The sequence below is a fragment of the Lactuca sativa genome, chromosome 1 (genome assembly GCF_002870075.4).
Source record: "Lactuca sativa cultivar Salinas chromosome 1, Lsat_Salinas_v11, whole genome shotgun sequence".
In the NCBI taxonomy this organism is placed as follows: domain Eukaryota; kingdom Viridiplantae; phylum Streptophyta; class Magnoliopsida; order Asterales; family Asteraceae; genus Lactuca; species Lactuca sativa.
The window spans coordinates 29,585,287-29,598,983 of NC_056623.2; the positions used below are offsets into that span (position 1 = coordinate 29,585,287).

At 38.5% G+C, this 13,697-nt stretch overlaps 2 protein-coding genes and 1 long non-coding RNA gene across 3 annotated transcripts; 2 read left to right on the forward strand and 1 right to left on the reverse strand.

Moving 5' to 3' along the window:
- Positions 1-2,387: 2,387 nt before the first annotated feature.
- LOC128132571 (uncharacterized) lies at positions 2,388-5,089 on the reverse strand. The gene is made up of 3 exons (XR_008230641.1): positions 4,868-5,089; positions 3,191-4,506; positions 2,388-2,576 (listed from the first exon to the last, which is right to left on the reverse strand). It is a non-coding gene; the product is annotated as an uncharacterized LOC128132571 (long non-coding RNA).
- A 671-nt stretch (positions 5,090-5,760) lies between these two features.
- Positions 5,761-6,840, forward strand: LOC111889108 (uncharacterized). Its single transcript, XM_023885248.2, has one exon. The coding sequence runs from the start codon at positions 5,761-5,763 to the stop codon at positions 6,838-6,840; it is 1,080 nt and encodes a 359-aa protein (XP_023741016.2).
- Positions 6,841-8,036: 1,196 nt separating this feature from the next.
- LOC128132606 (cytochrome P450 81Q32-like) lies at positions 8,037-9,976 on the forward strand. Its single transcript, XM_052769245.1, has 2 exons — positions 8,037-9,120; positions 9,200-9,976. The coding sequence occupies exons 1-2, from the start codon at positions 8,230-8,232 to the stop codon at positions 9,815-9,817; spliced, it is 1,509 nt and encodes a 502-aa protein (XP_052625205.1). The 5' UTR covers positions 8,037-8,229; the 3' UTR covers positions 9,818-9,976.
- Positions 9,977-13,697: the final 3,721 nt, after the last annotated feature.

A 13,697-nucleotide genomic window follows, 5' to 3' on the forward strand; every position in this document is an offset into this window, starting at 1 on the left:
CCGCCTCCCATACACCATGTGCCTGCATAAACACCTTCATTTTGATAGCCCAAGCTCCATAGTTCGTCCTTGACAGCATAGTATATTGAAGGGTGAACTGACTATCTTTCTCGCCATTACCACTGGTTCCTGCCATTTCTTCTTGAGACTGGTACTTGGGCATATACCAGGATTAGCTCTGATACCACAATGTTGGGATTAATCAACTTTTCACAAGCTTGATCTGTGAAATAGGGTAATGTAAAGAAAGAAAAAAAAAACTGGGGCAAATGCTTTTCGTTCTTATTGAAATTGTAAAATGGGGGACACCTTACAACGAGCATAATGTCATGCATTTTAAAGGGAAAAATTGGAACTAACAACTATCTCCTAAAGACCAGGTAATACAAATACGTGGCCTTGATTTATTCTTTCTAAATACTTAAACGTGCATTTAATTAAACTTCTGAATTAATATAACAGCATTTGATCATTGATTACTTTACTGTATTACTGCTTATTTATATAAAACTATCAAATGTAGATCCAGAATGAAACAAGTGCGGATGTAGAGATCTCTTTTTCAACAAAATAATCAGTACCAGTTCACCACAATGATACAATGAGCTATGATTGTTTGGGTGATATGATTCTAATGATTTTATTGGTATCTAATGCTATGCTTATATATGTTGCATGAATGATCCCTGATTTGATAACAAAGACTTTTTCGTTTTGGTCATTGCTGTTAGAGATGAATTTGGTTTAAGCTCAACATCGTTACCCCCAACCCTCCAACATGACTTTATTGTATAATTTTTATTGGCTCCTGTCATATATATTGCATTTTGGTTGGTGATGAATATACATATATGGATTGACCTATTACAAATTTAGGGTGGGGACTATTACATATACCTGGGAAACAAAAATATAATCTTCTATGTATTTAACAACATACTATATATGACTCGAATATACACGCTTCCATATAATTGTATATACTTATCTCATTAAAATTTAATATTTTCTTAAAGGGGACTGTCGTAAAGGTGGTATCTATGTGGCAATCAGATGCGCTTGCAGCCATGAAGAGATCTAACAATGTACAACTTGACGGAAAATGCAAGAGACTTGAAGTGGTTAGATTAAATACCGTTACAACCAATGACAAGGGGCATATTGGGAAATTCCATTAATGCTTCTCCAAGATTCAAATTCTCTTCTAAATGATTTATAAGGATTTAGATTGTGAGTTTGAGACCTACTGTAGGTCTGATTAACTTTGTTATTTGACAACATTGGAGCTAGAATTGTCGGAAGAGGGAACCCTTTTTTCATCTTCTTTTGTGTCATGATTTGGAGCTAGCATTCTGCATTGCTGGTATTTGGCCACATTGTTGGATTAGGTGATATGTTTTTGTTTCTTAAGTAAAGTGAACATGCAAACGTATCTGATCCTGCTTGTTGTTTTTTCTTTTTGGAATAAATTTTGGTAAATTTTGTTATTTGTTGGGGAATAGATTCAAAAAATAATATTCAATAATTTACATATTGTTCAAATTCATGCCTTTGATGTGGCGTATTTAGAAAATAAATTGACAATGATAGATTTTAATTAAAGATTCAATTATGCAAAAATGTTAGCTTTTAGCTAGGTAGACGCAATTATACATGGTTCCAGCTGAGCGAATAAAATTAATAATATAAATATACCTATAATTACATATTTTGATTATGCAAATATGCATGGATGGTTTGTTGATTAATAAGATGAATTATATAAATTAAATTAATTTTGTATTGCTTTCATCCATTTAATTACTGCTGCCGTCATATGGTATAAAAAATCTTGGTTGTGGCTACAAGGAAAGAAATTATGTAAATTAATTATATGGTATGTTTGATTTAGTTTTACAATGCTAACATAATATAACTTTCACCCATTAATCATTTTCATATGACAAGTGCAACAAACCCTGTGTTTCATAAATGTAGTAAGCATTTTGAATTAAATGTACGTTTTATGATTTTATCAAGCACAAGGTTTCCGTTGACTTAATTAGGACTTTGATTCTTTGAATCTTGGTTCCAGTAAACTTAATTTGCTTGTAAGATAATTGTATAGCTTTCAAGTATAGTTGGTGAATGTTAACTACAATTAAAGAGAATTAGTTTAACAATGTAACATGTGGTATGTTTTAAGGGTTAACTCCTCATTCATGTCTACCGGCGGATTTAGATATATCCCGGGGTAGCCCAGGATACCCCTCAAAAAATTTTCAGTAATGTAATTTTTTTCGGAATTTTTTTTCTTATTGTGTATTACACGATTTTTTTTTTTTTGGGATACCCTTTATTTGTCGGGAATACCCCTTTATTTTAATCTTGGTTTAACATCCCAAAAATACAGACTGAAAATTTCGTTTTAAATTAGTAATAAAACCATATTCATCAAATGTCATATAAGAATTATAAAGAATGTATCTCAAAATATCTTAACAACTGTCAAATATATCAGAGTATAAACATCCCAGGCTGAACAAATGGTGTGTGCACTGCAATCTTCCCGAGCTCCTCTTTTAAAAACTGAGTACCTGAAACCAAAACTGAAAACCGTAAGCACGAAGCTTAGTGAGCTCCCCCAAACTACCACATACCATACAACATATAAAGCACATACTGGACGTTGCCCACTGCATCGGACCAAAGTCCGGAAACTGCATCGGGCTGAAGCCCGGACTAACTGGGACCATGTCCCCTGCATCGGACCGAAGTCCGGAAACTGCATCGGGCCGAAGCCCGGACTAACTGGGACCATGTCCCCTGCATCGGACCGAAGTCCGGAAACTACATCGGGCCGAAGCCCGGACTAACTGGGGCCTTGCCCCCTGCATCGGACCGAAATCCGGAAACTGACTGGGACCTTGTCCCCTGCATCGGACCGAAGTCCGGACTAACTGCATCGGACCGAAGTCCGGAACTAACTGAACAAAGCATAACATGAACATATCAACTAACATGGACACACGTATACTGCATACTGCATCGGGCCGTGACCCGGAACACATAACACATAGATCCTGTCTGAGCCACGAAGGCATCAAACATACATACTAACTACTGCATCGGACCGAAGTCCGGAAACTATTGCTAGCTAAACGGGCCGGCATTGTGGCCTTAGACCTGTTCCTACTGGAAGGAAACTCACCTCACACTGTTGAAGTCCCGTAGACACAATCCCACACTGCTGAAGTCCCGCAGACTCCACCCTAGCTGCTGGCTGACAGATTTCCGAACTGTCAACACCAAATAACACCCAATTAATAATTGGGTTCTAACACAACTAAAAATACATGCTTTGGATAATTACTACATTACCCCTAGCTTGGCTTACCCAAGCCCAAGGCCCAATCCATAGGCCCAAAGTCAACTAGGGATCAAAGCCCAACATATGGCCCAATTTTCCAAATTGGGCCCAAACCTCTACATGGACTTCCCTTAAGGCCCAATTGATCAGTCCAGTCCAACATGTATCATTCTAGGGCCCAATATCATACAACCATCTAGGCCCCAACTATAGCCCATCTACGGCCCAATTTTCCAAATTGGGCCCAATCATTCATATGGGCCTTACCCTAAAGCCCAACTAATTACTCTAGTCCATTTGATTATTCTCAGATGGCCCAACACAAAGCCCAAGTGAAATTAGGGTTTCACATCAAATGATAACTAGGGTTAAGTGTTGCTTACTTAACCCACTAAGGACTTAACACACTAGGGACTTAATCCATTAAGGACTTAATCCATTAAGTCCATTATTGCTTAGATTAATTTCTGCCAATGATTATTATTTAATATTTCACTTATTAAATAAGTCTCGTGTGTGTGTTCTGATAACTTCTCAAATACTAGGATTTTCTCAATTAGTCCATTAAGGACTTGATCCATTAATTCCTTTACTCTACTAGATAAATGGCATGAACTAGTTTGGGCTTAATTCACAATCCAATCCCAATGGTCCACAAGTGGGCCCAATAAGTCTAAGGCCCAAAACTCATAATTAGGGTTTTCCACCCAAACATGGCCCAATAGGCCCAAAACCAATATCTAAGCCCATTAGGGTTTGCTAGCGGGGCACCACCCACTACCACCTCGGGTAGTGGTGGTCGATGGCGGCTCACGGCAGCGGCCACCACCTTACGGCGGTGGTTTACTTCATTTTCATTATTCCAAATTCAAATTACATTTTACAAGGCTAAATCTCAATAACCACACACACCCACACACACTAAACTAATCTAAACATACACACACACACAGCCACACCATGGTGGCCGGCGGTGGCTCGCGGCGGCATGAGGTGGCGTTGGCCTTTCTTGCTTTTCCGGCTATACTAACACACCACAAAATACGTCTCTTACTCGGGAATGCACACAACCACCCACTTCATGGTGGCATACGAAGGTCCGATAGCGACAGCAGCAACACAGCGGCGGCGGCTACCATTTCCAATGGTGATGGTTCCTGTCCAAGAAAATCACACACACAATCTTCACAACTAATAAATACACACACACACAGCCACCTCCTATGGTGGCTGGTGGCGGAAGAAGGAGGCAGAAAATGGTGGCAGCCACCACCTTGTGGTGGTGGCGATGGGTTTCTAGTCAAATAACTCCCATAGCCACACATTCGACTCATGGCAGCAAACTTATGCACAAAAACGACATGAGACCAAGCTCCTAACCACCAACTAGGAAGTTGTGGTCATCGGAATGAGTAGAAGCGGCGATTTAAGGGCGGCCGATACCCACAGCCGGCAATCGCAACGTCAAAACACGAAATGACGAAGGGAATGGGAAGAAGAAGTGACAGCTAGCCTTACCAGCGACTTTCTCGGTAGTTCACGACTCGAGCAGCGACAAACACGACGATTCCTTCCTCTTTGGTGGTCCTTTGGTTACTCCTCGACGTCTCCGGTAACAGGCGAGTGATAACGATGCTCGACGGCACTGAAATGGCGGCGATAGGGTTTGGTGATGCAACCGGCTTCCGAGGTGCTCCAAACGATGGTGGCGGCTAGAGAATGGTGACCTTAGGGTTTTGGTTTGAATGAGGCTCCAATACACAGGAGGGATGGAAGGTTCTTAAACCCCCGTCCTATTTTAAAAGTTCACCCAAATTGACATAATCGGTCCCTCCTTCCCAAAACCACTTCAACTTAAATCCAAAACTTACCTTTTACACCCTAATCCCATAAATTCCTTTCATAATAGATCCCTATATTACCAATAAGCCCCTTAAGCCTTCAAATCTTTTCAATTTAAATCCATTTATTACCAAACGCACCCTGACTTCTGTAATTGTGACTTTTAACTCCTCGAAACTAATGCCTCGCTCAATTTTTATTCATTTTAGGGCTTCTATACATTTATTTATTTTATAAACAGGGTGTTACACTTGGATCCGCCATGTTGGAATCCTAAGTCGAGTAGGACTTGAAGACCAAGTAATAGCAACCTAGTTTTTAGGAAATCATAAATAAGTAGGTTTCTAGTTTCCTAATTGTAATCTAATTACAAGTCGGTAGTTAGGAGTATCTATATACATTGTTTTAGGTCGAGCCATGATCATTGGAAAACATTGTAATATCGTGAGTTTTGAGAGAGTTTCTCATATAATCAAAGAGTTATTTTGATTAAAACAATCGTGTTTACATATTCCAATCTTTAATTGGTATCAGAGCTAAGAAACAAGAAGCTGTGAGATCGATTTTACATGTTGACGAGTCAGGTCAACATAACTGATGTAGGGGAAGACGGAGGACCTGCTCCGGTGAGGACCAAGGAGGTGGGAGCGACTTCTGTTGTCTGTCCGATGCTCACACCAACAAATTACACTGTCTGGGCCCTACGTATGAAGGTGGTGCTTAGAATTCACAAGGCTTGGACAGTGATTGATCCAGGAACAGAAAATAATGAAGAGAAAGATTACTTTGCAATAGGATTGTTGTATCAGGCAATCCCAGAAGATCTAATCATGCAAATCGAAGATGTGGAATCTGCCAAGGGACTGTGGGAATCGATCAAGGCTCGCTATGTAGGAGCTGATAGGGTAAAAGAGGCCCGATTGCAAACCCTAAACGCAGAATTTGATCGATTGAAGATGCAAGAATCTGAAACGATTGATAGCTATGCTGGAAAGCTATCTGGAATCGCATCTAAATCAGCAGCCCTAGGAGAAACCATTGATGAATCGAAGTTGGTAAAGAAGTTCCTCAAAACACTGCCCCGATCGAAGTTCATCCAGATCGTTGCCTCCTTTGAACAGGTGTTGGACCTGAAATCAGTTGGCTTTGAAGATGTGGTGGGACGACTCAAGGCGTACGAAGAGAGGATAAAAGAAGAAGAGGACGACGGAGGAGAAGGTCACGCGAGAGTGATGCTCACGAAATCAGCGTCGTTTGGCAGTGGTGGATCTTTTGGATTTCATGGAGGAATGACAGGGAAGGCAAAGGGAAAAGGCTCGTCAAGTGGAACTATTCATGGAGCAACCGGGTCGAATGGTGGATCAAGTGGATCAGGCCCAAATGTGTTTAAATCAAAACAGGCACAAGATGGGGAGCCCAATTCTAATTGCAAAAATTGTAATTGTTGTTGTCACAAGAATTGGAAAAATAGGGAAAAATACCGATCTAAGGTAATTTGTTTTCGGTGTGACAAACCGGGTCATTTTGCTTCTGAATGTCCAGAACGACTCCAAAAATTACAAGAAGGTGATTTTTCGGAACATGGCGACAGTGACGAATCCGTTTTTTTAAATACGGATCGGGTTGAAGAATTCTCTAGAAAGACTTAGAGATTCGGGGGTGATTGTTGGAATCCTAACTCGAGTAGGACTTGGAGACCAAGTAATAGCAACCTAGTTTTTAGGAAATCATAAACAAGTAGGTTTCTAGTGTCCTAATTGTAATCTAATTACAAGTCAATAGTTAGGAGTATATATATACATTGTTTTAGGTCGAGCCATGATTATTGGAAAACATTGTAATATCGTGAGTTTTGAGAGAGTTTCTCATATAATCAAAGAGTTATTTTGATTAAAACAATCGTGTTTACATATTCCAATCTTTACGCCACTGTTCATGTCATGTGTTTGAATAACATTCTAACCGTTTTTAAATTCATAGTAATGTGGACTAAATGTGATTGTGTCTATACTAAAGTACATTGCTATTTACTAGTAATGAATTATAGTAATATACTTTTAAAGTAAAAAGGGTTAGTTTGAAATATTTTAAAAATATAAGTAATTTTTTTATAATACAAATGTGAGAAATATGTTATTTTAATAAAAAGAAAATGAAAGTTCAATGCTTATTAATTTCTTTATTTGGGTTTATTACAAGAATTGGCAATGAAAATGCAATGTTATTTGTTGTAGTCAACCCTTTAATACGATTGTACTTGAATTTACAGTTAACTACGAAAATTAACTATAATGAATATAGACTGATATAATAAATTAAAAAAATAAGTTTATATGTGTTTCTATTATACCGGTCAACCATTCACCGTATAGATATAAAACAAATTGCTAATTCACAATACCCTAAGGCTTGAGGGAGTGGGAGGTGCTAAGCCTCGCCACCTCCCTCGCTAATAAAGTGTTACCCATTCCTTATTATTTGTTAGCCTACTCGCCAAAGAAGTGGCCAGGAGAGAGAGGAAAGAGAAAAATGTTAGGTGAATTATGATTGGATGTTTCCTTTGTATCTTTTTTTTTTTTCAAACTAAATCCTATTAAAATAATAATCCATCACTCGCTATCAAATACTAAAAATTAGATGCCAAGGGAAAAACTTGATATAACATTTAATGCATCGTTATAATTTACTCTAAATACTACAACAAAATTCCTTAAGTCAAATTTGCATCAGCCTAATGCCTACGAGATAACTGCGCATAAATACCAAATTCAATTTGAATCAACCTAATGCCTACGAGATAACTGCTCAACATGTCATCAATACCAAATTCATTTACTTTTCTAGTTTTCTATAAACTTTGAATAAGATTCATGTAACAATTTTTACAATTATCTAGAAAGAGCAACAAAAATTGAAAAATGGAAAGGCCAAAGTCTTTCACCATTTAACTCGCAAGCCAACGTAGTCAATGAGCACGCACTTTTTACCAACTAAAAAACCAAAATTCGCCATTGAATCATACACCACCATCTTCAACAATGGAAGTACTTTATCTGTATGTCTCCTTTCTACTGCTTCTAGCTTCCTACCTCTTCACATCCATCTTCCGTCGCAAAATCTCCAACTTCCCACCAACTGTCTTCCCGTCCCTCCCCGTAATCGGCCACCTCTACCTTCTGAAACCACCACTGTACAGAACCTTGGCAAAAATCTCCGACAAATATGGCCCCATTTTCCGCCTCCAATTGGGCTTCCGCCCTGTCGTAGTGATCTCCTCCCCTTCCCTGGTTGAAGAATGCTTCACCAAGAATGACGTCATCCTCGCCAACCGCCCTCGGATGTTATTCGGGAAGATCATCGGTGTCAACTACACTAGTTTAGCCTGGGCGCCCTACGGCGACAACTGGCGCAACCTCCGCCGCATAGCATCCATCGAGATCCTATCAATCCACCGTCTGAATGAATTCCACGACATACGAGCCGATGAAGCAAGGTCGCTGATCCGTAAGCTAGCGTCCGGTTCTTCTCCGGTGACAATGAAGAATTTTTTCTATGAGCTGACTTTGAATGTGATGATGAGGATGATCGCCGGGAAGAGATACTTCGGTGGTGATAATCCGGTGTTGAAGCAAGAAGGAATACGATTCAGGGAAATGCTACATGAAACCTTTATACTCGCCGGAGCTTCAAACGTCGGAGATTACTTGCCAATTTTAAGTTGGTTTGGAGTGAAGGGACTGGAGAAGAGGTTGATCGCGTTGCAGGAGAAAAGGGATGTTTTCTTTCAAGGAATTATCGATGAACTTCGCAAATCAAAAGGAAGTGATCAAACCAGAAACAAAAGGAAGACAATGATCGAAGTTTTGTTATCACTACAAGAATCCGATCCCGAATACTACACTGATGCATTGATCCGAAGCTTTGTGCTTGTAAGATCAACATAATCAGATCATAACAATTTTTTTCTTGTCAATTTCTTATCTGATTATTATACTTTTCTGTGACCAGGTTTTATTAGCAGCTGGGAGTGATAGTTCAGCAGGAACCATGGAATGGACAATGTCACTTCTACTCAACCACCCAGAAGTTCTAAAAAAGGCACAAAACGAAATCGATCAAGTTGTGGGAAAAGATCGTTTTGTTGATGAATCAGACATATCAAATCTCCCTTACCTTCGTTGTATCATGAACGAGACCCTTCGACTGAAACCTCCAGGCCCACTAGTTCCACACGAGGCATCAGAAGATTGTGTGATTGGAGGGTTTAACATCCCCGGAGGGACGATGGTGCTGGTGAATCAATGGGCGATACATCATGACCCGATGGTCTGGGCCGACCCGGAAACGTACAACCCGGAAAGATTTGAAGGTGTGGAAGGGACAAGAGATGGGTTTAAGCTGCTGCCGTTTGGGTATGGAAGGCGGAGTTGTCCGGGGGAAGGGTTGGCTGTTCGTGTTCTTGGGATGACTTTGGGGACGATGATTCAGTGCTTTGATTGGGAAAGGATTAGTGAAGAAATGGTGGATATGAGTGAAGCTCCTGGGCTTACGATGCCTAAAGCTGCTCCATTGGTCGCCAAGTGTAAACCACGTCTACAGATGGAGAATCTGTTGTCGGAGCTGTAATTAATTAAGTGTATTGTTTATTCGGAAGAAGTTGGTGATGATGCGTGGGTTAGCCCCTGTTTCTAACTAGCGGGATTACGAATATACTTATGATCCTTTTAGTTGCCTTCATGTTGATAGGAAAATTTGAAATTAGTTAAAATAAGCGGATTATGGTTATATTTGGAGACGAATTTTTAAAAGCTCTTAAACGAAAAAAAAAAAAAAAAAAAAAAAAAAAAAAAAAAAAAAAAAAAACATAGTTTAATTTGATTCAATCACTTTCCAATACTTAATAAAAAATGTTATCTATAAAAATATAATATATTGATGTTTTATATGTTTTGAGATGTTACAAAATTGTTAAATTATTTATAAATTCATAATTTTAGACAAGTTAAAACCTTTGTTATAATTTGGCATGACTTATTTTTTTTACTAAACTGTCTCAATATTTTATTTTTCCAAATTCGGTTTTCTTCAATATTTTAAAGACTTTTTTGCACGAATTTTTTATAAAAAAATTTTATAATTTATTTTAATAATTATTTATAACTTTTTTATACAGCTTATTTAAACTTTTTCTACGATATACATAAACTTTTATACAAGTTTTTTAAAACCTTTTTACATCATATCTAAACTTTTTTTACAACCCCGGAAGGTTAAAAAAACAAAAAAAAATGGTTTAAAAAGTTTGAAATGTAAATACAAATGTTTAAAAAAATGATTCTTTTTAAGATTTAGGGGAAAGTTTAAAAACACACACTCTTGTTTAGTTTTGAATCCACTTTTCCCTTATGGCTAGCTAATGATTACGGATTATTAAGCTGGTTTTTAGTTGTATTAGTAATTTAGTTCTATCTTACCAATACTTAACTAATTCATGTCAAACCATGTATGTTCACACATAATTAAACACACAACTAAATGTAAATATGCTATGTAAGATTTGTTGTATAAACGCAATTATGGTCACAGTACACGTTCTCTAGCACAGCTAAGCTTATTTATTCTAATTACTAACTAAGATTGGTCAATCCTAGCTCTAACAATTCAATGTTCACTAAATCATTATGTAAACAGGTTCATGCAGTTTAATGGTCACTAAGCTACACAGAACATGCAATCAAGCAATTAGATAAACAAATAATAACATGCTAGGTTAAACAAATCAAACACAAGCAATTTTTACCAACTAAATTTAATCCATAAGTATATAACTATTCATAAGTTCAAAGCTTCATCTAGCTAAACAAGAATAGCTAGATTCAGCTGCTCATCATAGCAACTAAATCAAAACAGCTAAAACTAATGAAAGACATGTTCTTATTTAACTTAAAATAAACCTTTACTTCTTTTGGTGTTGAAAACCCTCTTCCAGAACCTTTCTTTCGTTCTTATTCGTCTCCTGGAACTCCTTTCTTCTGCCAAAAGCTTCCTCTATTCGTAATTGTCAAGGATTTATATAGTTGCTGATATCCATAAATTCACATCGTGAATAGTATGAAATTTATCTGCCAACAACTTCCACCAACTCAAGACTCCAGTCTTCAGTTGCCTAACCGCAAAAGACGGTCTTCTGTTTGTTGCTACAGTCGCAACTTTCAAATACCATCTCCATTTCGGAGATCCAATCCATTATCTCAACAGGCTTTGGGCTCCCAGAAAGACTTGGCGGCTTGGCGCCCAAGAAGTTCTTGTACATTCGCCCATCCTTGTTGTTTCTCCTTTCTGGATCGTTCCTTCATTCCCCTTGAGTCCCAACTTCACTCATCATGCGACTATTGTTCCCTTCCTCCGATTGCTCGGTAATTAATTTGGGTTCCTCAATAGGTATGATAGGTTCATCCCTATTATTATGCAACATTTGTCGCATCTCCTCCCTTTGTTCGGCTAGCATAGCCCGAATCATGGCTTGCACCGCAACCATTGTTATTGGTTCTGGTGCTGCTGTTACAACAGGTATCTGCTCAATCACTGGCGGTTGATTCCTGTTTTCATCCGCGTTTCCAACGCCACTCCTTGTTCTCACCATTTTGATCTACACACCGAATAAGGTGAAATTAGATCCTCATTCACGATAGATATTCAAATCATCCTTATTATTCCGAAACGTTTACATGCTAGTTCTAATGACGTAGACGCACGCTTAGAATCCAACACACATAAGGTTTCCAGATCCCGTCGGCAACAGACCGTAGATCCTAACAATTAATATCATATATGGCAACATATAACATTTAGCACATAAAAGAATTTTAGGCAACTTTCCTAAAATAAACTAGTGCTCGTGTCTAAAATCCAACAGACACACATCTCAACATTCCACTTAGCATTCTAAGTTTAAGTCTAGAAATCCTACAAATTCCTAGTTCGCTTAAACTAATGCTCTGATACCAACTGTGACATCCCCAAAATCTCGGCCAGAAAAGTCCGATTTTCATTTATGCTTTTAAATAATTTCAGAGTAAATCATTTTGATTTGAAAGAGTTGCGGAATTTGTTCCCAAAACAAAACATGATAAAATAATATTTATCAAAGCATTTCATCAAGAGATGCATTTCATTATATAATCAAAACTCGGGATGTCATGTTTCCGATACAGACCATAAAGCATAAACGATAAACATTGCAAGTCATTCAACAAATATATACATATACAGACTTGTAAACAAAACAACAAGATGATCCATCCATCTTACGCCCTTGTGCCACTTCCTGTAATACAAATAAAATTGAGTGGGTCAGGCTTGGGAGCCTGGTGAGCATATAGGGTTTTCAACCCACAATAAATAAATTATATTTAATTTCACCAACCAATCACTATCCCGATTACCCATTCCCGTTATCCTCACTTTACGTCCCTAAAACAACAACTATCTCAAGGGACCTAATCTAGGATTTTCATCGGGACGGACATCACTGCGAAGGGGTTTCCTCAACAATAGATATCCTAAAGGCAACCATGAGGGGGATAGAGTACACCGGTGAACACATCGTTCACAACACCTACAGGTTATGAACCTGCTAGCGTTCCACTGGACTGTCTAGAAAGAGTCTGTGGTCGTTATCCATACTCCGCTGAATAACTAGATCAACAACAACAACAACATCGAGGCCTCTCATCTGTTTATTACACACCAACTATCTACCCATGTTCTACCCAACATATTAGTAGATAAAAATATATATTTTTATACGTAGTTTAAAACCTGTATATCATTTTCATTCAATATATATTCCACATAACAGATGAGGCATACCACATAACACTTATTCCATAGAAAACAATTCAGATCTATGAGATAGAATAAAGTGAATATCCATTCACGCATACAATCACAAAATATACACATAACAAGTATATCATATAAATTACTTCATAGTTACTCGTTAGAAGAAAGTAGCTATACCCTCACACCTATAAACCACAATTTACTTAATACACTCAAACCGCACTTGTATTATTATCGTGTTTATGAAAGGTAGTATACACTCACTTGATCAGAAGACGATCGGACAGCACTACGACTTGCAGAAGTAGTAATCCACAGCAGATCTGGAAGATCTCCTCAAAAATCGAACTTCTCGCGGGCAGAGCTTCGGCTCAGGAACCGCACTTCTCGGGATCTTCGGGATCTCGGGACTTGCCTCGGGGCTAGAGTATGATACCGGGGCTTCGGGGTGGCTTCGGGGGTAAAAATGCAGAACTTCGGCACAAAGATGAGAAGAAATGAGCAAATAAACCCTGAACCCTCGCATCCTATTTATAGTGAAAATATCTGATGTACTCGCCGAGTAGGGGACACCTACTCGCTGAGTTGGTCCATACTCGCCGAGTAGGGGACACCTACTCGCCGAGTTGGTCCATGTGGCGGCTTTCTGGTGGTGCCACGT

Coding starts and splice junctions, on each gene's coding strand:
- LOC128132606 (XM_052769245.1), top strand. CDS start 8,230: ATGGAAGTACTTTATCTGTATGTCTCCTTTCTACTGCTTCTAGCTTCC. Junction 9,121..9,199: donor TGATCCGAAGCTTTGTGCTT/GTAAGATCAACA, acceptor TTCTGTGACCAG/GTTTTATTAGCAGCTGGGAG.
- LOC111889108 (XM_023885248.2), top strand. CDS start 5,761: ATGTTGACGAGTCAGGTCAACATAACTGATGTAGGGGAAGACGGAGGA.